This window comes from Bombus flavifrons, chromosome 1 (genome assembly GCF_040668555.2).
Source record: "Bombus flavifrons isolate JBK064 chromosome 1, iyBomFlav1_principal, whole genome shotgun sequence".
In the NCBI taxonomy this organism is placed as follows: domain Eukaryota; kingdom Metazoa; phylum Arthropoda; class Insecta; order Hymenoptera; family Apidae; genus Bombus; species Bombus flavifrons.
In genome coordinates this window covers 7,766,877-7,788,659 of record NC_138442.1, presented here as the reverse complement: position 1 = coordinate 7,788,659, position 21,783 = coordinate 7,766,877, and the positions used below count along the sequence as shown (strand labels likewise).

Sequence of the window (21,783 nt, the reverse complement as noted above, 5' to 3'; positions counted from 1 at the left end):
TTTCCTACCGACGAATCAGACGAATGATAAAGTCTCGCACTCAAAAACTCCAAACTGAATCGAGTACGATGTTATCGAAAACGTAGAATCATTCGTTTAGATGGATCGATAACCTAGTGATACTACGACTAAATTAAATGCGAATTTTTATACTATTTACACAATTATTTAGCGTTGCTAACTTTGTGATCTATGTATGTAACTACATATGTATACATGTAGATAGAAAAACGTCTCGCGAAATCTAGCTCGAGAAGCAGAACGGGGTTTCTTCGAGCGATTCAACAGCCACGGGAAACCAATAAAAGTTAATGACTCGATTTAAGTGGTTTCACAGAACTTTTCCTTTCTTTCGTTTTTTTCTTACAGTGAAAGAGCTTTAAGAAAGATGTGACTAAAACGGGCATATGTATTTTATATGGTCTCTAAGATCGGTGCCTATCAGTTATCAAGCAATTTGTTTCTTTTACGAAATCCCTATGTTTCCTAAACTTTTGGTAAATCAATTTTCAGTGTTTTAATCGTCCAATTTGTACGTCGTAACCCAAGAGATAGGTTATGTCTATTCAGCCATAATTTAAAAGAACTTTAACGTTACAAAAAGTAAAAAAGATAACATAAAGGAATAGGGGTTCCTGTAAGAAATGAGATAATAAGATTATCGGATTAGAGGATCATAAGCCACCGGTAAATTTTTTAATGAATCGTCTTAAATACGTTGAAGCGAAGATTAGTTGGCATTTAAATGATGGTTATTATTAATGGCAAGTGACGACTGGAGATGGAGCTTCGGTGCTCTTCTTAGAGCGAGCAGGACGGAATAGAATACGCAGAGGGAAGTATTCCCGTTGGGAAGGATGCTTTCGACCCAGTTTCACCCTTCCATGGTGGTGGAACCGTCATGAGCAATCGATACTGCGTCAAGAGCCACGACGTCGTGCTCTATCATTATGAGAGATATTGCTCTACCTTGCGCAGAAACGACAATTAAACGCGAGTAAAATGATGTCATCTTTCTCTTTTAACTTCTCTCTGCTCCTTTTTCAACAAGTTCTTTTTCTAACTCCACGGTTGCCAATATAACCTAATTTTTAGATTGTAATATTCGACTATTAGTTTAAAAAAATAATTTAACTCTAAAATACTGCCTTTTTCTCTTGTGCTCTCTCTTTTCCTTGTCAAGGTGATATACAGTTTGTTAAAGTTAATTATTCGTTGCAATCAGTAATATACTTGTTACCTATAACAAGCATCTTCGGCATTTACCGTATAGTTTCTTGAAAGTCGGATAATTTATAATTTTAGCGTGATAATAAACGTATGATTGGAGAATAATGTAAAAATTTTGTTACTGCAACTTTGAATATGCCGTACCTTTACATGAAGATGATTATTGGGTACATTATATACGTACATTTACAATGTATCTTTTACGTATTCGTCACGGAGTGTTTATAATGTACCATCATTTGCATTCATTTGAATGCAAAATAACCATATTTTTAAGAATTATGATAAAACCGTCAAAATAGTGCGTCATGAGTTACGACATAAAGACGAATCCGAAAACAATTTGTTACAAAAAATAATAAAGAAATCAACTTTCCTATGAATTTGCAATCGTTCTAAATTAAATACGTAATTATGTAATCAATGGTATGTAAGTGTAAGTGTAGTCGTACAATTTCAAAGTGATAGTTAAATTATTTCAACTATGAATTCAATAATAATGAGATAATTTAATAATTTATTGACTTTGGTAAATTTATTTCAATGTTCTTCAAATGTTGAATTAATGTAAATCTACACAAATATGCTACTACCGTCTATAGAAATAAAAGTTTGATATTTGAATTTTACGTTTCACTCTACAGCTGCTAGTTTTGGTGCGACGTATTTGTTCGAGCTACATCCGGAATAGTAATTAAGAAACAGAGATTTTTAATGGTTACTTCTACATCTGTATGTTCGATGTAAATTGTGCGTAATGGGGACAATTATTCATTATCGAGAATGTGCAATGTTGATAATACACATAGTGGGCGGATGAGGTCATACATACAATAAATTCAACGAGACGTTACAAGCTGTTCTTCCTACTTATCTTAACTTCTCGAGTTTTAAACAAAATTTATTTCAACTTAAAAATGCACCTTCTTTCTCATTTTATTATAAATTGCATAGAATAATCATGTTTTGAATAAAGATAAGAAATTCAAGCAAGTTCTTCGTTCAAGCATTACCTGTATTTTTCTATGTGAAACTGGTATATCAAAAGACTGAGTAAAGAATTTCACAAAGAAAAAATCAATCTTACTAATCGATATTCATCAGAACACACTCACAACGTAACAGCCACTTTCTTTCGAATTATATTTTTAATCATTTTTTTTTTTATTCTATAGGCGTACATCTCAAAGTTTGCTACAGTCAACGTCTTTCGCTACCTCACACATTTCTTTAATCTTAACTTACGCACTATCAAACTAAAGCAATAACTAACAATTATCTTTTTAATATTTACATGTCTATCTCATTAACCAATTGTATATAATACAACTTGCACTCTTTGCTATCAGCGATTTCTAGCAATAACAGATTGGTGTGAGTAATCCGCTCCTGAACCTTTTTTTTTGTATTTCAATCTTCTTTTACGAGCCAATCGTATTCGAAGTAAACGACGAATATTACTACAATAGCATAAAAAATAATCAAGGGAACATCTTCATATCCTCTTAACATTGTCAACAATCCACGCGTCAGAAACTTTCGAAATAAAGGAAATCGAATAAAAATACTAATACCAACTGCATATTTCACGTTAATAATACAAACGTTCATCAGTATACATACAATTGTGTACTTTATACAATGAAAAAAAAAAAAAAAAAAAAAGGAAATTAGTCTTGTACATAATCCCACTCCAATTCAGGCTACATACGATATTACCAGAAAGATGAACGAAAGGTTTATACACCGAACTATGAGAATTGTATTATATATATAAATAAGGTGAAAGATACGATGGCATAACGTAATTATTTTTTATGACTCGTATGATACAATCCACAATTTTTTTCTTTCTCTGGGACATTAAATGTTTAATAGAACGTACGCGCATAACGTTATCCTATGTAATCTAAGCTCGATGATTTATCATACAAAACAGTAAATACCAGAATAAACGGAATTTATATGAAAATTATATTTTTGTGAAATAGATTATCGACTATCTATTTCAAATGCTACGTTTCCGAAAAAAGGGGGAGAGAAAAACAGATGTGGAATTGAAGTTGTATAGATAAAAACATTCGAGAACTATTCTTAAGATGCAGCTGCTAGTAATTTTTGCATCTCGGTTTTGTCTACTGCTGACACATGATCAGGTTTTTCGCCTCTCGCGAAACGTTCCCACATTTTTTTGTACAGCATTTCCATGCCTACTGCATATAGCTTGCAGTTGAATAAAGGACTTTCAGATCTTGCTTTCCATACTTTGGCTCGTGTTGCTTTCAAGCTTAAAAAGAAACAGTTGGTTAATTCACGTCGAAACTAATGATAATAAAAACTAAAAACAAGAGATAGAAGGAAATGATTTACTTACTACTCCCTGTCAGTACCCAAACGAATAGCAATATCCTGGTATTCTTGTCGTGTTCGTGCAATCAATTCAGGGCATCCCAAAGTATTCAACTGACTAGCAGCAACGCGAGACGCTAACGTTTCACCTGGTAGTGTAACCACCGGAGTTCCGGTCCATAAAACATCCATGCTAGTAGTGTGACCATTGCAAAGCGGTGTGTCCAAGCATACGTCGGCTAACTGCCCTCGTCTAACATGCTCTTCCTTCGCAGCAACATTACTAAACAGGATCCTACCGGGAGCTAAGCCTAACTGTTGAGCTGTTGCTTGTAAGTTTGGTTCACCAACGGCCGGAAAGCGTAGCAGCCATAATACAGAGTTTGGCACATGTTTTAGGATCTGAAATTTAGTATCGGTTTATAAATATAAAATAAGTAATAATTTTAATAAAATAAGTTCGTTACGAAAAAACGAATGAACTTACATGTGCCCACATATGAAGCGTGAGCGGATCAATTTTATACAACTGATTGAAATTGCAATAAACGACTGCATCTTCTGGTAGACCATACTGTTGCCTTGTTGTGATCATAATATTTTGAGGCACTTCTTCACCCGTAGCTGTTTTATTGTTCACTTGCGTAGTGGCCATACCATTTTGAACTACGACACCATTTACGGACATTTGGCATTGTCCAGAAGCAATCATTGTTTCGATAGGAGTAGTGGTTGGTAGTTCTGCAACTTTCAGCGAAATTTCTACTGGCTTGTTTTCGGCGTCCGGTACAACTACTTCGCGAATTTCTTTGACACATGTATTTTCAATCATTGGAGAAAGATCGGTGGCATTTATTACAGCTACGTTATCTGCTACCTTGCCCTTCATATTCAATTTGTCCGTTAAGATGAGACGTTCCTTTAAATGTGGGAACATTTGCCTGGAGAAGAAAATATAAAAGATAGAAAAAAATGTTAATTAAATTTCATGTATAGTACATATTTTTTCCATAATTAATCGAAAGTCGGGACTACTCGGCTGTCCTCAGATGAATTTTCATGTATAGGAGTTGATTAAATGTAACAGATACGATCCACCATTTTACCCAACTTATAAAAAAAGGGCTAATGAAAGAGGAAGAAGTCCGCGAGTGGACTTGATAAAAGAAAAACATATTGGTTAGACAATCGTAACGTAGCAATAACAACGGAACTTTTTTATTTTCAATCCTTATTAAATAAAGCTTTAACCAATGTAATTGTGAGGCTTCCCTAATTAAAACAAAACTAAGCACGAAATAATTTGAAATATATTTACTTATTTAGTGACATTAACTTATTTTCTTTCTATTATACATGTAAATATGATTTGAACTATATCGTGTTTGGTCTTATTTTAATCAGAAAACTCTCACAAATACGTTAGTAAAATTTTAATTAAAAACAAATTAGAGATAAGAATGTTTCATCATTGAATAATTAGTATTGTTTTATAGAACTGGAATTGAATTCGATTAAGTTACATTACTCAGCTGTCGAACTTCGCGGTATGTCAAAGGGAACACTATAGTTTCTTGGGGAGAATTCACTCAATAGTAGGGATGACGACTGATCAATTATGACAAACATAGTGGCAATCAATTATAGAGAAAATACTATATACAATCGCCTATTTTGTAGACTTACTTATGATCTCCAATAAAATACGTGTGTGGCATGTAAGCAAGTTTTTCGCTGTATTGATTAGCAAGTTCCAACGGTGATGTAACTTCATCCGTAATTAAATAATCCATGAAACTAGCTCCTGATGTTCCTGGATATCCAAGCCACATCACTTGAACAGGTGCTGGTCTCAGAGCGAATATTTCATTTCTCGCTCCTTTCGTATATCCATTCATATTTACTAAAATATGAATTCCATCCGCGTTAATACGATCAGCTGCTTTTCCATTGCACGGAATCTGTGATAGATCTACGAAGTGTTCGGCTTCTCTGGCAATCTTTGCTCGGAACGTGGTTCCGTCATCCGCACTGAGGGCGTAGCAAAAGATTTCAACATTCTGTCTCTCGTGCAGTCCTGGGATTGATTGCATAAGATGACTAGTAGGATGATTTCCAAAATCTGACGAGACATATCCAATCTTTAAGCGAGCACCAATCTCTCGTGGATACTTGTATGGTTGTTTATGTAGAACATGAATCTGTAACAGATATAAAACCGTCGTGAAACAAATGTATTTGCATTTTTATTGCTTCAGATAAACCGTGTACTTAAAAAATATCATTTACCTTCTCGATGCAAAGATTTGCATGCCTAGCAGCAATAGCCTTTCTAAATTCATGAGACAACGGATAGAGCATGGAATGGTGTGGATGTACGCTAGGCAACCTATTCTTATCCAGTTGTTCAGCGACGATCGAAACTAATTTCTTCATTCGAGCTTCATAATCAGTCCAGTCGCAAACGATCTGAAGGCAATGCGCTAAGTTACAATATGCATCAGGGAAGTCAGGCTTCAGCTTTAACGCAGTTCGGTATGATTGAATAGCCTCAGGAATGTTTCCAGAATCCTTATGAATCGAAGCTAAATTGGAATGGGCGTCAGCGAAAGCGGGATTAATTTGAATAGCTCTCGTATAGCATTGAAGAGCTCCCTGTATATCTTGCATTTCTTTCAGAGTATTTCCCATGTTCGAGTACGCATCCGCGAAAGTTGGCTGAATACGAATAGCCTCCTTGTAATGCATTAGTGCTTCATTTAATTTTCCTTGTTGCTGTAATACGGAAGCCAGATTGCTATGAGCTGCGGCAAACTCAGGGAATACTTCAAGCGCTTTCAGATATAATCGAGTTGCTTCTTCGATGTATCCTTGTTCACGTTTTATGTTGGCCTAGAATGCGGAATACATCGAATAACAAAGAGAAGAAACGTAATAATAATAAAAAGTGAAGACAGAAACGCGTTATACGTTATTGTCTTGTTCATTAAACTTTCCCACGGAATTTGAATATAAATATAAGTACCAGATTATTAAGGGAATCGGCATGTGAGGGGCAGAGGCGGAGAGCCGTATTATAGCAATCCTCAGCCTCGACCACTTGTCCCTTTTCCTTGAGCGCGTTCGCCAAATTGCAGTAAGCATCTGGGAAATTTGGTTGTAGTTCAATAGCACGACGGTATGTATCAATCGCCAAATCGATAAGCCTGTAAAACAAAATAAGTTAACGCACGATAAAAAATAAACAAAGTAAATTCCCTCTGATGCTTACCCTTGTTCATAGTAGACACACGCCAGATTTCCATGTACGACTGCATTGTTAGGACTGAGATTCAAAGCACGCAGATAAGCAGCTACAGCTCTGTTACAAACAGAAAATTCGTATGTCGTTAAAATTCATCACACAACGAAAGAAAACATTTAGGTCGTTTTCTGAACGAACGGACGATGAATCACAATTTAATCGATTCCAATTGAATCAATAGAGTCGCATCAAAGTATACGTGGAATTGCGTAGAAAGTTCTTTGTTGGTTTCGGTTTTGGTAACAATGGTTGATGATACCACACCCGACGACACACGGTCTTTGGATAAATTGCACACGTGCCGCGCACACCGCTATACGGTGACGTGTCACGCCGGTAACGCTATACAGAAAATAGTTATAAATTAACCTTTTCACGTTATATTTAATCCACGAGATACATCCACGGGTTGAGGATCGTGAGAGAGCTCGTTCTAATTGCACGCGTAACGAGGGTGCGATCGTGGTCGAGGGCGAGATCACTGTATACACGACAACACACTGGTAGTCCATTCCTTCTCCATTTCCATATCTCAATAAATTAATTTGTTTGCGTGTGTGTGTGTGTGTGTATGTGTGTGCGTGTATGTATTTTTTAAATATCAATAAACAAAATCAACAACTTCCTCGACAGATCGTAGACACGATACCACGAGCAGCTTTCCGCCGTGAAACTCGCCACGAGCTACGCGTTTTTGGCATATCCGTTAAGAACTTATACACCCTCCCACGGAGAATAAAAGGGGGTTCTCTCTCCATCGTAGGGGCGGAGCGATCCTTGAAATCGATAGTTGCCCTCCAGTTTCTCCCGCTATTGTGCGTAACTGGAATTTAGATTCCAAGGATTCCGAACACTCGTAAATAAGAAAATCCAGCTCGTATTCCAGTGGTAATTTCGCATCTGTTGCCAAGCAAGCCCCATTCTCTCTCCGTTAAAAGGCTGTGTGGATACGTACGTATGACAAGAAGGTCGAGATTCTCGGAAGACGAACAGGACATGAAATCGCGACATGTGTAAATCATCTTTATGCTTGTTTATAGATCGATTTTACGTATTATCGTTATTTTTTTTTCATTAAATTTTTAAATGTAAATATCTTTCGGTAAGAACCGATGATATCTCAAATATCGTAATAAATACCGAAAATCCAGAATAAATGGATCGTTTTCAAATTTACACATGCTACATAACATTACCAAAATAATAGAAAATAATGAAAGCCGCTAACACACCTAAGAAATTAGGAATTCACGTAATGCACGAGTGAAGGTTGCCAGCGGACATCGCTCTGGAGAAACAAAGGACGATGAACTTCAAACGACGCTGTATGAATATCGATTCGGTGTTTACACGTCGGCTCATGCGCTTTGCTCGCGAATTCTTGGTAAACGTGTTTCAGAAACGGAAAACGTGTGAAATCTTCCGACCTCGTTCGTCTCTTTTCGCGCGGCAAAAGTAAAAATAGAGCACATTTCGTTCGAAAATACAGCAAAGAACTTTCGTAAAAACAGTCCCATTATATTGGCACAAAAATATATTGTTTGACTTGTGACTCTCCAATTAATGTAAACAGTATTGAACATTAATGGTATAACTATAAGTCAGATTTTTTTAGCACAGACTTTATAAACCGTCGTCTATGAAAAATGGAAGAGACAACGATCGATCATACTGTGCATTTTAAATTATTATAGGAGCCGATGAAAAACGAGAAGAAGGTTTCATGAGAATCGAACCTAGGGCCTCCGGCTGGAAAGCCGGGACTCTATCCCTATCGCCAAGGCGTATTCTTACGTTTCTCTTTATTATTATACATCATACTGTGAAGTTTTGTATTGTCATATTATAACAACAAAAGAAGAATATTTTTATATAATTTTTATATAAATCTACTCGCATATCGAATAATTTTTATTTTCTTGCTGAACATTGGCCGTTTCAAGTACTATCGACCGAGAAGTTAAACGTTTCAATTGCAAGTTTTGAAAATACTAGTATTTTAAAGCAATATCACGAATTATAAAATTATTGTTACTAACGCAGAATTACGAATAAATATTCTAACTCTATGTATTGCCAACAGTTGTTGCATTATTTTGCCGTTTAAACCAGTTCTATCTAGTATCAACGCGTTAGTTCTAAATTCGATCTAATCAATAAATTATTGTGAAAAATATCATGTATGTTAATATCCTATGTGAACATGCAAGTATCTACCTTATTTCAAATAAAACGCCAATTCAAACGTTCTAACGAAATGTACGAATATAGAGCCGTTAGAAATCAATGATTTAATCTCACCTATCAAAGATTCTAGCCTCTTTGAGTACATTGCCAAGATTGATGTAGGCGTCCAGGAAATTTGGGTCCAAAGCTACGGCCTTCTCGAAGTGATGGATCGCCAACCAAATCTCGCCTTGAGCGTTGAATACACAGCCAAGATTACTCCATGCGACTGCAAAGTCTGGACGCGTTTCAATCGCCTTTAGATAGCAAGCCTATAGACATAAACAGAGGATCAGAGAAGATGTTCCCGTACTGTCAGAGACGCGCCGCGCGCTTTGCCCGGCCTCTCCTCGCCGCGCCGCAGCTTTCACACATTTCACCACCTTCGAGAAATTTCAGAGAATAAAATTATCTCTTCATACCTTCGTCCTCTCTGTCTCGCTTCGTTGCCTCCTTTTTCCTTGTTCTACATCCCTTTACTTCGAACAATTCTTAATGCAAATCATCCGCGCCAAGTATTTTGTTCGTAACAGAGTTGATATAAATACCTTTAAGAATCAATTGTATTCAATTTTACGTGATAAATTTTATCACGTATATCGATTGCGCGATTATTTCTTTATTACATTCTCAATATTCATTATTAGCGATCGATATTCGATGAAAGAATAGAAACTTCGTTCGTGATAAAGAAAAATTTGATAAATGCTTGGACATTCGATAATTTTACGCGATTTTGTATCTTGGTGCATTTAATGACATGTAAAATGCATAAGCTGACGCTAACGCGAGAGAGATTGATCGATCGAAAGTTAATTAAAAAGAACCATTCGATTTGTAAGATCTGCTTTAGCTTGGGATATGACTTCTTTCGAAGAAAAACGAGAAAGAATCAGAAACAGAGAGAACGAGACCCATTTTGCAAATCATACAATGTGTAGTGGATTGGAATCTAGTGTGAAAACAGGAGAAAAGGATTTAGGTGCGCGCTAGAAACGTCATCGTAGAAAATAAGCGATACGGGTGTCCTGTCTCGTGTCTATCGATTCTCCGGAATGCGTCCGGTGGACTCGACAGCACGTAGTACGCCCCTCGCCATTGTTACTTCAGTTCTGCTCAATTCAGTTGGCCAATTCACCTCCAACATTGTCCATTCTCAGTCGACGAGCTTAAACAAACATTGTTCTTCATTACCCATATGTTCCCTTGATCAACATTTACCATCAATTAAATTTATATTATCGTTTATCCCTAGGAAAATATTTGTCGAAAATCTTCTTTATATGACGACGCTCCTAAGGGTCAAGCAGGGATGTGCATCGCGCGTGCCGAGAGGCGGGCTGCATTGTTATAAAAAACAGAGTAATCCGTACCTAAACAATAAGTAAAAAGGGCATTTACAGTCGGCCGATCTCTATGGGAAGCGGTAAAGAGAGGCTGGATGATAGAAACGAATAGGATTCATAGCATCGGGATAACTGGATATGGATAGAAACGTTGAAGTTGGATGAGCTTTAACAGAGGATTCTCGTTTCAATGGAGAAACAGAAATGAGTCGTTCATAAGATCTTCATCCGTATTTCCGTGCTTCCGTATCTGCAATCGCATACGAACGTCGTAAACACAGATGCTGCTAAACCTTTCTATCCCGAGTTAAAATGATCCAACTTTCAATCTCTTTCGAAACAGCGGAGCCAATTGGTCTGATGGAATGTTCAGAGATCGGCCTTGGGAATTACTTTACCTGCAGTGTACCCTTTGGTAGGTTGACGGTAGGTACGGCTCGCAAGTTCTCATAATAAACTTAGACCGAGAGACAGTGTGTTACTGAATAACCAGATTCAGATTCACCCTTTGACGAAGGAACCCATGGTAACCGACCAATCACATTGCTCCGACTTCCCCTCCTAGAGTTGATCATCCCATCCACAACAACAATACAGCTGCGTTAATGTCTCTTCACTGATACTCTTCGCCTCAACTTTGTCTTTTTAATTTTTTTATCTTTTTTTTATATTTTCTTTTCTTTTTTAAATACGTATACAGAGGTACCTAGTTATGCGTGCCGCTGAAAGACACGCTTCGCTGAGCTCGTCAGCCACCATATTATAATCGTGCAAATCTTATCCCAGTTCCTCAATATCGATCGTTAACAATTACATTGAAAATAGATTCCCCAATGAACAAGAAAGAAAGAACAAATTAAATCACCTTATATAAAGTACAACAAACGTCTTAATCTCGATCCCAATACATTAACGATGTTTTAAAAAATTATAAAGACCACGAATGAAAAACCATTTTCCTGTTAAAATCAACTTTCATTTTATAGTCCCATAGACCAGTAGTTCGAACCGATATCATTCTGTAAATGTAACATTATTGGTGGCAAAACGTACTAAGCGAAAAACGAACAAGTGAACTAGAGAGCGCTCAAGAACGACAGGAAATTTAACGGAAGGCTTTTCTCTTTGCTGCAGTAAGTTCTGTCGATGAGTTTGATTGCAGAAAGTACAAAATATTAAATAAAGACACCAATGGGTAATCAATGTAGATAAAGCAAAATTGTCAGCAATTTATACTGTCTGCAATTATTTCTACTCGTCGACTATCGCCGCGCCGCGCTGCTATTATGAAGTAGACCACTTGACTTGTTTGTTTTTCTATGTATCATTGGAACAAATGAAACTTGTGGGAGTCGGAAAAGTCCCGTGAGTTTCCAAATTAAAAAATATTTTGATGCACAAACGGCTTACATAGATTCATAAAAAATTATCAATTTTTTATATTAGACATTACGATAGGTGTAAAACTGGTCAAGTGATCTCGCGCAATTATCATTGTACACACAACTTGTTTACTTTTAAAATTGGAAAGAGTAGAGATAGTGGAAAAGAAAGGTCGCATTTATCCACGTATATGTAACGGATCAGTATACCTAAAGTAAATACACATTCAGAATGAGCTGAATCAAATGAGATGAGCTTAAATGCTACATTCGCGCGCTGCTGATCCTATTGTAGCTTGTAAGAAAAAAATTAATATCTTTTACTTAATCAATAATAAAAAAAGATACTGCTGTAATAGGACCAGCAAGTTAAACTTTGCAATAACACCAAGTAAAGAAATTTTGTTGTTACTCTTATCAGTGTTATTCCAAAACGCGCAATGCGAAGAGGGATTCTATATAGTTTTCAGCTAATTTTAAACTTAAACCCTCATGCTGCGTTTGATGTCTTGAAAAGAACATTATTTTGCTCCGAGCATCTTTGTTGATTCTCATCAAAAAGGCAAATACAAACAAAGACACCAAACGCAGTGATTAGTTAATTAAATGGAAAAACACGCACAATGGGCAATCTACTACCAAAACTTAAATTTTCTGTTCATGCCTTTTTAAAAGCTAATTCTGATAGTAGGCCACCATGCGTCGCGCACATATCTTTTTTTTACCGCAAAGAGAAAGAGCTTTTCGCCTCTAGTATATGGATACCAGTTGTTCCTGGTCATTCTATAGAGCTGCCAACTAGTACTTGCGCACATTTTACGAAATGCATCTGTACCTTGTCAAAAAAAATTGTCAAAATGAGACTGCAAAAGTCAATATCCTAATATTTGATTGTGGTATTGATGCATCCGAATATGTGCATGTCACGTTAAATTAAATTAATTTACAACAATGTGTAGCAGATAAAGAAAACCTACCTTGGCTTCATCAAGTCTTGCTAATGCTTTCAAAAGATTACCGAGATCGCTTCTCACACAGTAAAGATCCTGTAACATATAAAAACGTAAAATGTATATTGAATAACCCTATAAACAAGTAGTAAACAAGCAATCTTTAGAAAATAAGTCAAAACTACATTTGACATAATGTAGTAGCATTTAAACTATATGTAAAGGACTAGAAAGAAATATGTATTAATAACAGAGTGGATTTCTCACAGGGTTATATTGTAGAGCAGTTACATATGCTTGAACTGCTTGTTCCATATCTCCTGCAGCTACTAATGCAGCTGCTAGATTGATGTAACCATCAATAAAATCTGGTTTCAATCTAACAGCATGTCGATAGTTTTCCAAAGCTTCCTGTAGTTGGCCACGTTCCTTGTAAACATTTCCAAGATTGCTGTAAGCCTCTGCCAATAACGGATTCTGCTTTATTGCTAAGCTACTGTAATGTGCAGATCTGAAATGCAAGAACAGAAATTTATTAGTACTGTATTTTATTTAAAAGTTACATAATAAGTGGAACAGGTCGCTTACTTTTCTAGCCTTCTACACTGAAAATGAATAGAAGACAATAATAGAAGAACTCCTGTGTTATTTGTTTCCTGCCTCCAGAGTTGCATACAATGTCTTTCCGCATTCTCATAATCTCCTGCCTGATATTCTCTATGAGCAAGTTCCAGTAGCCCTGAAAAAAATTAACTTATGGATATCTAAGCAATCTTAAAAATTATATAAAAATAAAATTTGTCAATATTCACGTAAATATAAAATGTAATAATGTGTAAAATAATACTTTTTACAGAATATAATATTTATCAATTTTTCATGTAAATTTAGTTATTTTTGCACATATTTAAATATATATATGTATATATATGTATGTATATATTGAACTACAAGTGCTGCTAGTATATCATTACACCAATAAGAAATATGCATGTTGTAGATGATTTACATGGAATATTCCTGTTTGAAAAACGTCTGGGTACTTAATACAATCTACTGTATATAAAAAAAAATAAACTAATTCCTATTAATTTAAGTGTTTTTATGACACTATCTTAATTTCAAAGTGCTTACTTCATATCGTAAACTTCACAAAAATTTTCATAAATAAAATACACTTATACACGCGCGCTGAATAAACTATATCAATTTGTTTAGCCGATTTTTTGGAAACTTAAAATAGCACGAGAAAAAAGGTAGAAATTAAAAAATACGAACAATAGGAGTCAACTGCAACGTTAATGGTTTGATTATCAGTGATTGCAATTAGCTCTTTGCCTTGCGTATCTTGTGTAACAACTAGAAGATTCTGTCCATTTTGCCACTCGACGGTTCCATTACAAACGTCATCCGAACTATTGACCACGTTTCCAATTATGCCGGTCGAATTTTTTATTACGTTTTCTTTCTTCTCTGCCAGTCTTATACTCATTTTGTCTACGAAATTGTTCCAAACGCGTTATTCTCTTCTTCCCAATTCCGATACGCACGCTGTTTTCACACAATCACCTCTGATTCAAATTCGAGACTTTTCCACGTTTCAATATTGGTAACTCAATTTTTTTCTTCGGTAGTGTCTGCTAGCTAACTCTAAATTAATTTTATCCTTCAGATTCACTTTCTTTATGTGTACTATTCCTTCGTTACTTCAAACCGTGCAACGGTACCTATTATTTCCTCGTTTCTGTACACACCGTGGCCTCTGTGTTTCTATACAAGTTACGCTTTGGCCAGGTTATCCCCGGTCTCCGATAAACCAAGAAGCAACCTGATTGGTCAACTCGATGACTATGGCGGACTCCTGCATCGCTGGGTAAAATCAGGAGATGGGGGTAAGGAAGACACCCGGCTCAACACCGTAGATATTATGCTCGGTGCCCCATGATTTTCACCTTCTACATTTTGTCTCTTGCGTTTGGTAATTTTGCTTTTTTATCATTGCTGATATAACTAATAGACGTTTATAGAGTTAATGTTAAGTTATTTTTAGTAACGAAAACGTAAACTATCTGATCTAGCTAATAAATCTATGTTATCGTTGTTTTGCTAATTTTATCCTTGTTACAATCTTTCTATTAACGAAAAAATGTATCGAATATATATGAAAATATGGTTACATATAATATACAAAACCTAATAAAAAAACATGTAATACGTTTCAACTTAAAACATCTTACTTATCAATAATAACAAATAATAATCAGAAAAACAACGCAAAATCTAATAAAGAGCAGAAAATTTGTATTTTCAATTTATGAACGAAGCCAAACATCTTCTTCACATGCAATTGATTTTTACTAAAAATTAATTTCAAAGTGAAAATTATTTTTATAATGACATGGATATAGCCGAATATAAAAACGTAAAAAATTCGGTAACTCCTAAGGCGCGAGTACATAGTACGTGGCTGGGGGCACACAAAGAAATTACAATAGTGGTTCTCAATCTGTATAAATAAAACTGACTTTTGAAATCGGTTGCCTATTTTTAATATCAAAATTTACATCTCAAAAGTCGAAGTAACTTTTGTAGTATTGCAATATTGATTCTTGAAACTCCATACAGAAAATTCAACAAAAAGTATAACATATGTTTGTTGAAGTCGAAACATATTATCGCCTAATTTAAGATTTAAAATAATATTGATTCTAGAGAGAGAAAGAGAATAGAGATACCATGAAATATTGATATATGTATTGATACAGCAACCAAACGTTCAATTGCAAAATTATTATACTAACTAGCAAAAAAGAACCACTGGCGCTATACGAAGGGACGGTCATCCCCACTCTTTCGAACGGAAAGCAGATGGTATAGGTACCGATACCGAGTGGAATATTCCACCGTCACTTTGATGAAGCGGAAACAGCGACTGAAGAGTAAGAGGGAAGAGTAGGTAGCTTAAGAAAGAATAGGCTTCTAAACGGGAGAAAACCACACACAAACAACGATAATAATAATGCTTCAATTTGTAAAGAAAGTAAAATGAATTCTAAAATTACCGAATAATGTTAAAGACAGCAATAATATATACATACATATATCATAATAAATTTCTGATAGATTTGTAGAAAAGAAGAATATATACCTGCCATAGATTTATTAGGTTCCCGCTTATATGACGTTTTCTATTTTTTATTATATACCTATAAATATCATCTGCACATAGTTATGTATATACCTCTGTTTTATGTTATTACGGCACATTGCGATAAATTAAATGATGTATAAAATACATATATCATGCACATAAATTAAACGAAATATTAATGATGATTATGTTTCTCTACTAATGTACAATTTTATTCGGTAATACTTTTTTTAAATTAAAATTTAATTCCGGTCAGATTATTAAGATTAACCAAATCACGGACATATCGTGGCAAAGCTTACAAATCATATCAATACATTAAATAAATGGATAAATAAAATACATATCAATAAATAAATGTGTATAATCTTTACTTGCCGATATTAATATTTAGTAAAAATTTGTATGATATACTTTTAGTAACACGAATCAGAACATTTCAAAATCAATATCTGCAAACTCATTATCCATCTGATCGGACACCTCGTGAATACAATTTTGATTGTGAAAATGGAATGGTACGTAGTTAAAATCATTTGACTACGTACCAACTGTCGAAAGCTGTTGTATCTCGTTCATCTTGAGAATGACACTGGTGCCTGCGATTTGTTGATGATTCTGCTGCTGTTGCTGCTGTGGCTGCTGCTGTGCTTGCATGATGACGACCACCATAAAAAATGATATATGAACAAGAACGGCGTAAGAAGTTGGTAATGAAGGGCCACTGTTCTTGCCAAAATCCAGTATCAAAATCGAAAGTTGTATGTAAATCAAATCTGAAAAGGACTTTTTACTTTCCGAAAAACGGAAACAAAAACGTGCGGCACTTACATTGGTATACACTAGCGCGATCTTGTAGCGTGCGCCATTATGGATTTTCAAGCACTTTACTTAAACCGAGAATTACTAGACAATATGCAAATCACATAAGACACAAATTATATAATGGTCAATTATTTTGTTATTCAAAAGTATTGTTTCTATAAGTTTTTATCACGATAGCCGAGTTCTTCACAAACGACGGCTTGTCAATGCTTTAATAACTCGAACCACGAACGTAATACAGTCTGATACGAAAAACCAATCGATGAACGTATTCCGAGTCTCTAACTCGTTCCGTTCTACGCGCGGGAAATACGTCATATTAATATAACCGATAATCAACTTATGCACACGCGGCTATTGTATTTCACGAACCCTGCAAATTCTTAATGTAAAAATCGTTTTTGATTGATGAAACTATTATAATATATGCCTTAAATGTCATACAACGTAAGAAAATTTGATGTATAGCTCAAATTAGGATTAATTAATAATTGCGTGAAATTGTTTAGCATAATAACAGTTCAAATTAAAAATTCTTGTTCGAAAATATAATCAATAAAACAAAATATCGAATATATTTCTTGATTGCATCGATCCGTTTTTCTATCTTTGTGTAACTATTACAATATTTAATCATATTATCGTTTAAAATTTCATCCTATTTCACTAATTATAGTATAGTTTAAAATAAAAATATTTGAAGCTAGAAATAATATGTTTATTTTACAGAAATATTATAAAAGATTAAGGGGAACTAAAACATTGAGCAGAAATTACTGTTACCACTCCTGATCGATGATACACGAGCGCCGTACGGTAGGAGTTCGAGAATGGCTTCCCCACCACATTAAAAGAATTCGAATAACCGAAGACCTGATCCTCTCCTTCGTTCTCATTCTTCCGGTGCTGGTGCCGGCGTTATATGGTTTTGTGCTCTGTATTAGTTTTACTTCGTTTATTTTGTAGATTAATAATGGCAGGAAATAAGGAACGTACCTTCCTTATGGTTAAACCCGATGGTGTTCAACGTGGACTCATTGGTAAAATAATTCAACGTTTTGAAGACAGAGGTTTTAAACTTGTAGCGATGAAAATGATACAGGTAAGTTCCTCTACATATGCTTACGTATCCGATTCATTCCAGAAAAAATATGCATTTTTTAGTTTCTAACAACCACGTGATTAAAAATTTTCATTTCGTAAGTACTTATCGTATTTTATCGATTGTACAATAAATGATAATTGTCGTGACCTTCATTACTAATCTCTGTGACATTATATTATCTTGTGTCAAGATAATTAGCAGAAATACTAGTTTACGAGTCTTGTATTATATTTGTTTCATGTACCATTGATGTGCAATAGATTTCGTTATTCGTATTGAAATTATGTTATTATTAAAGTTTCTTTTTTTTTTTAGGCAAATGAGGATTTATTAAAGAAACATTATGCAGATTTGGTATCCAAACCATTTTTCCCAGGTTTAATTAAATACATGAGCTCAGGACCAGTTGTGCCAATGGTATATAGATGTTTTTTGTATAATACAATTAAAAGATATTATTTGTATGTTAATTAAATTTAACAATTGTTTTTTAGGTATGGGAAGGTTTAAACATAGTAAAAACTGGCCGTGTTATGTTAGGACAAACAAATCCAGCGGATTCTGCACCTGGAACAATTCGTGGTGATTATTGTATCCACGTTGGACGCAATGTTATCCATGGCTCTGATTCTGTTGAATCTGCCAATAGAGAGATCAAACTCTGGTTTGGAGAAGAAAAGGAAGTTATTGATTGGGCATCTTGGTCAGAAAGCTTGGTATATGAATAAAACATGTGAAATCTTCAATAAAAATATTTATTGCAATACCTATTCTTTCATGTGCTTCAATCTGACTATAACATCAAAGATTTTTTATACATAAGATTGATTGAGAAGCAATAAATCAGATTTATACATAAATGTATGTAATTAAATAATAAAAAGATTTCAGTACATTAATACAAAACTTATTATTGATGGTAGTAGTATAGTCATTTTTAATTTACAATTCTAGATCTTACATTTAAAAAAATTTTCATAAAAATTTATAATATAAATTTTATATATAATATATATAGTATATGTATAATATTAAAATGAACATCTATACTTGTTTAGCAGTCATATTTAAAATAGTGTTTAAATTTACAATTGAGTGCTAAGAAGTATAAAACGAGATATTAATACAATTACAAAATTGATTTAAAAGTTACCTTTCTATAAATTGCATTGAGAACTTAAAATTTTTAATCATTAAAATTAAGTTAAATTAACCAATTTAATAAATAAACCAATTAACTTAAGTTGGAGTAAGCATCTACAACCTTATGTAAAAAATCTATGTTTTTTGGTCATATTTTCAAGATTATGAACACTTTTAAAAAAAAGTAATTGTATAAAATAAATGCGCAAAATATTGTTTATGCCTTATAAAAAGTCAGAATAATATATTTTATATATATATGTAAGGAAATGGTTTTGATAATGTTACCATAGAATTAATTATCACTTCGTCCTAAATATGATCTACAACTAGGACAATAATGTTTTGTTACCAAACAACTATCCATGCAGTAAGGGCAAGGAACACAACACCAGAATCTAGAAATAATTATAAATATAATTAAATCTTGTTTTTTTCAAAAATCAATGATAAATCATAATTTATAATTACCCTAAAAGGCATAGTCCTAATGCGAAGAGATGAGTTTTCATGTTTGCTTCCTTTTCAATTATTGTGAGCACATTTGCATGACAAGAAGGACATATTATATGCTGTTGTTCAAGACCAAAATTTAAATTCCTTACGATAATGGGATCTGTAAAATTATAGAACAACTTTTTATATATCTTAATATTTAATAAATGCTTCAAGAAGCAAACAGCATGATCTGTAGTACTTTGTATGTATTAGAAATCTATTATACATGGATGGGATTTAAGTGTACTGCATACCGAGCTTTTACTTTAGATTGACTTTGTTTATGAAAATATTCTCTCTAGATTCCATTTTCAGAGCAGATGTGCATCGCAATTTGCAATGTACACAACATGGAAAAATATTGTTCTGGAATTATTACAAAATGCAGCTACCTATTTGGGAAGCAGCTTGCTTAGCAGTCTCCAAGTTGTAAAGCAACTAGCAAATTGTCCTAATAAATTTTGGTACATTTTATTACTGGTAAACCGCAATTTCCATATCAGGGTGGTAGTTGCAGCGGTATTCACGTATACATAAATAGTCAAACACTTCTAAATTTTAGTCATTAAATCACTTAATGCATATTTTTATTTTCTTGGCGTCCAGGCTACCTACTGATGCTATCTAATAATGAAAGTTATTGCATGATCTTATCATTTCAGTACTTATATATTTTTACGTACTTCCTTGTGGTTGCTCATATAACGGTGGTGGGACAAAATGAGATGGTGGTGGTGGGATAAAACCAGGTGGTGGTGGTGGTGGTGGTGGTGACATTGTTACATCTTTTTCCATGACAATATTTTAATTCTTATCTGAAAAACATTGCATTAATCATAAAAATCCATTTTCTTTTAGTTGTTATTCAGGAAATTGATATGAATTGACTAGAACTGATTCTTTAATAGAATATATTAGAGTTAACTTCATTAATTATAAAAAACACTATCAGTTATCCTCGTAGCCAATCAGATTGAGAATTTTTATAAGAAATCAGATATATCGAATGAGAACATTTGATATTTTAACATTACGTTTCGTATATATCTGACCGTATTGATGTTGGAGGAACTAATATAATATAATATAATAATTTAAAATTAGATATATAATATAAAATTAGATATATACTTAATACAATATAACGTGCCTGATAAGCAGAAAAATATTTACTATATAGTGGCTTTTTATTTTCTCGTTGGAATTACTTAAAACTTCTAAGAATTGTTTAATGACACAACAATTTATATTGTAATAGTTCTACAGCAAATACAAAAGGTTTCGTAACCATAATCTAATGTTGCGCAAGTTATTACCGAATGAGTTGCGGTGACTAGAATGCGAGTATTCAAGTTATTTTATTTCATTGTATACGTGTCATATTAACAAAAAAAAAAAAGATTGGATTATCAAACTTGAAGAAATTTCTAAATACCGAAATCGTTTAATTTAACTGGGAAAACATATTAAACGCGATTTCTAGCAATTTATTTGTAGAACCGCTATACAAATTACATGCCATAAGGCACTGATAAAATAATTAATTATGAAAACGAGTTTCTATATAAACATCCTCACTATATGTTACAAAAAAATGTAATAAAATTGAACCAATGTATTAAAAAAAATTAAACTACCGACCGATCGATATTATATATTTAGTGTAATAAAATTACGCTAAATCATACATCACGATAAAACGACCACTCCAATGTTTTGTAAGTATTCATACTCTCAAGATATTGATTTTTTCGTGACGAAATGTTTTATTTCTCGCTAAACTAAGAGCGTGTAGTTATGCTAATTCATTTCTAATTACGTACACACGTACTTACCTCTTGCAACTATTGATATACGCCCAATTTATCACTAATCGATGATCGATATATAACGTTGACACCCAACTACTGAGGTTCAAGTTGACATTCATAGCCATTAAATTCACATATATATTACCTATCAGAACAGTAAAGGTGGGAGATTCTACGAAAAACGTCAAGAGATACGTAAGTTATCTATAGTTTTATCAGAATGATAAGTGAGATACTTTAATTAACGTGGTAAAAAAAGATATACTGCTTTCCGGTTTACTAATTTGTATTTTTATTTCGTAAAAAATGAAAAAGATTGTAGAAAAAATCGGGTAGTGAAAAAATACACAAGAAAATATATCTTTGCAGTTAATTCATTAGACAGATAATCCTTAAAATTTTTCTATTTTGGTTTCATATTTATTTAACATATAATCGTTTTTGGTTAACAAACAACTTTATC

General features: G+C 33.9%; 3 protein-coding genes across 6 annotated transcripts; 1 reads left to right on the top strand and 2 right to left on the bottom strand.

Moving 5' to 3' along the window:
• Nucleotides 1–1,725: 1,725 nt before the first annotated feature.
• On the bottom strand, nucleotides 1,726–17,092 carry sxc (O-linked N-acetylglucosamine (GlcNAc) transferase sxc). 4 transcript variants are annotated; one of them, XM_069123849.1, is made up of 14 exons: nucleotides 16,770–17,091; nucleotides 16,487–16,714; nucleotides 15,936–15,993; nucleotides 13,376–13,526; nucleotides 13,055–13,298; nucleotides 12,815–12,883; nucleotides 9,185–9,381; nucleotides 6,851–6,940; nucleotides 6,605–6,785; nucleotides 5,869–6,471; nucleotides 5,266–5,780; nucleotides 4,067–4,520; nucleotides 3,605–3,981; nucleotides 1,726–3,517 (listed from the first exon to the last, which is right to left on the bottom strand). In XM_069123849.1, exons 3-14 carry the CDS (start codon nucleotides 15,940–15,942, stop codon nucleotides 3,325–3,327), a joined length of 3,081 nt encoding a protein of 1,026 aa, XP_068979950.1. In that variant the 5' UTR covers nucleotides 15,943–15,993; nucleotides 16,487–16,714; nucleotides 16,770–17,091; the 3' UTR covers nucleotides 1,726–3,324. The 4 variants fall into 4 exon arrangements, with proteins under 4 accessions (XP_068979950.1, XP_068979938.1, XP_068979943.1 ...); XM_069123837.1 differs by lacking the exon at nucleotides 15,936–15,993 and having other exon boundaries at nucleotides 16,770–17,092; XM_069123842.1 differs by lacking the exon at nucleotides 15,936–15,993 and having other exon boundaries at nucleotides 16,487–16,662; nucleotides 16,770–17,092.
• Nucleotides 17,093–17,623: 531 nt separating this feature from the next.
• Nucleotides 17,624–18,638, top strand: awd (nucleoside diphosphate kinase). The gene is made up of 3 exons (XM_069123903.1): nucleotides 17,624–17,865; nucleotides 18,184–18,285; nucleotides 18,363–18,638. The coding sequence occupies exons 1-3, from the start codon at nucleotides 17,686–17,688 to the stop codon at nucleotides 18,594–18,596; spliced, it is 516 nt and encodes a 171-aa protein (XP_068980004.1). The 5' UTR covers nucleotides 17,624–17,685; the 3' UTR covers nucleotides 18,597–18,638.
• A 624-nt stretch (nucleotides 18,639–19,262) lies between these two features.
• Nucleotides 19,263–21,484, bottom strand: LOC138185174 (lipopolysaccharide-induced tumor necrosis factor-alpha factor). The gene is made up of 4 exons (XM_069123917.1): nucleotides 21,345–21,484; nucleotides 20,193–20,324; nucleotides 19,483–19,627; nucleotides 19,263–19,409 (listed from the first exon to the last, which is right to left on the bottom strand). Exons 2-4 carry the CDS (start codon nucleotides 20,302–20,304, stop codon nucleotides 19,307–19,309), a joined length of 360 nt encoding a protein of 119 aa, XP_068980018.1. The 5' UTR covers nucleotides 20,305–20,324; nucleotides 21,345–21,484; the 3' UTR covers nucleotides 19,263–19,306.
• Between the last annotated feature and the right edge of the window lie 299 nt (nucleotides 21,485–21,783).

What these genes read in the sequence shown, in the direction of transcription:
- sxc (XM_069123826.1), bottom strand. Translation starts at nt 14,279, where the DNA reads ATGAGTATAAGACTGGCAGAGAAGAAAGAAAACGTAATAAAAAATTCG. An exon ending in CGTTGCAGTTGACTCCTATT is followed by an intron (nt 13,527 to 14,065) that starts GTTCGTATTTTT and finishes AATTTTTTTCAG; the next exon opens with GGCTACTGGAACTTGCTCAT. An exon ending in TGTGTCTACTATGAACAAGG is followed by an intron (nt 6,786 to 6,850) that starts GTAAGCATCAGA and finishes TTTGTTTTACAG; the next exon opens with GCTTATCGATTTGGCGATTG.
- awd (XM_069123903.1), top strand. Translation starts at nt 17,686, where the DNA reads ATGGTTTTGTGCTCTGTATTAGTTTTACTTCGTTTATTTTGTAGATTA. An exon ending in TAGCGATGAAAATGATACAG is followed by an intron (nt 17,866 to 18,183) that starts GTAAGTTCCTCT and finishes TTTTTTTTTTAG; the next exon opens with GCAAATGAGGATTTATTAAA. An exon ending in CAGGACCAGTTGTGCCAATG is followed by an intron (nt 18,286 to 18,362) that starts GTATATAGATGT and finishes ATTGTTTTTTAG; the next exon opens with GTATGGGAAGGTTTAAACAT.
- LOC138185174 (XM_069123917.1), bottom strand. Translation starts at nt 20,304, where the DNA reads ATGGAAAAAGATGTAACAATGTCACCACCACCACCACCACCACCACCT. An exon ending in ATATGAGCAACCACAAGGAA is followed by an intron (nt 19,628 to 20,192) that starts GTACGTAAAAAT and finishes ATAATTTTACAG; the next exon opens with ATCCCATTATCGTAAGGAAT. An exon ending in TTAGGACTATGCCTTTTAGG is followed by an intron (nt 19,410 to 19,482) that starts GTAATTATAAAT and finishes AATTATTTCTAG; the next exon opens with ATTCTGGTGTTGTGTTCCTT.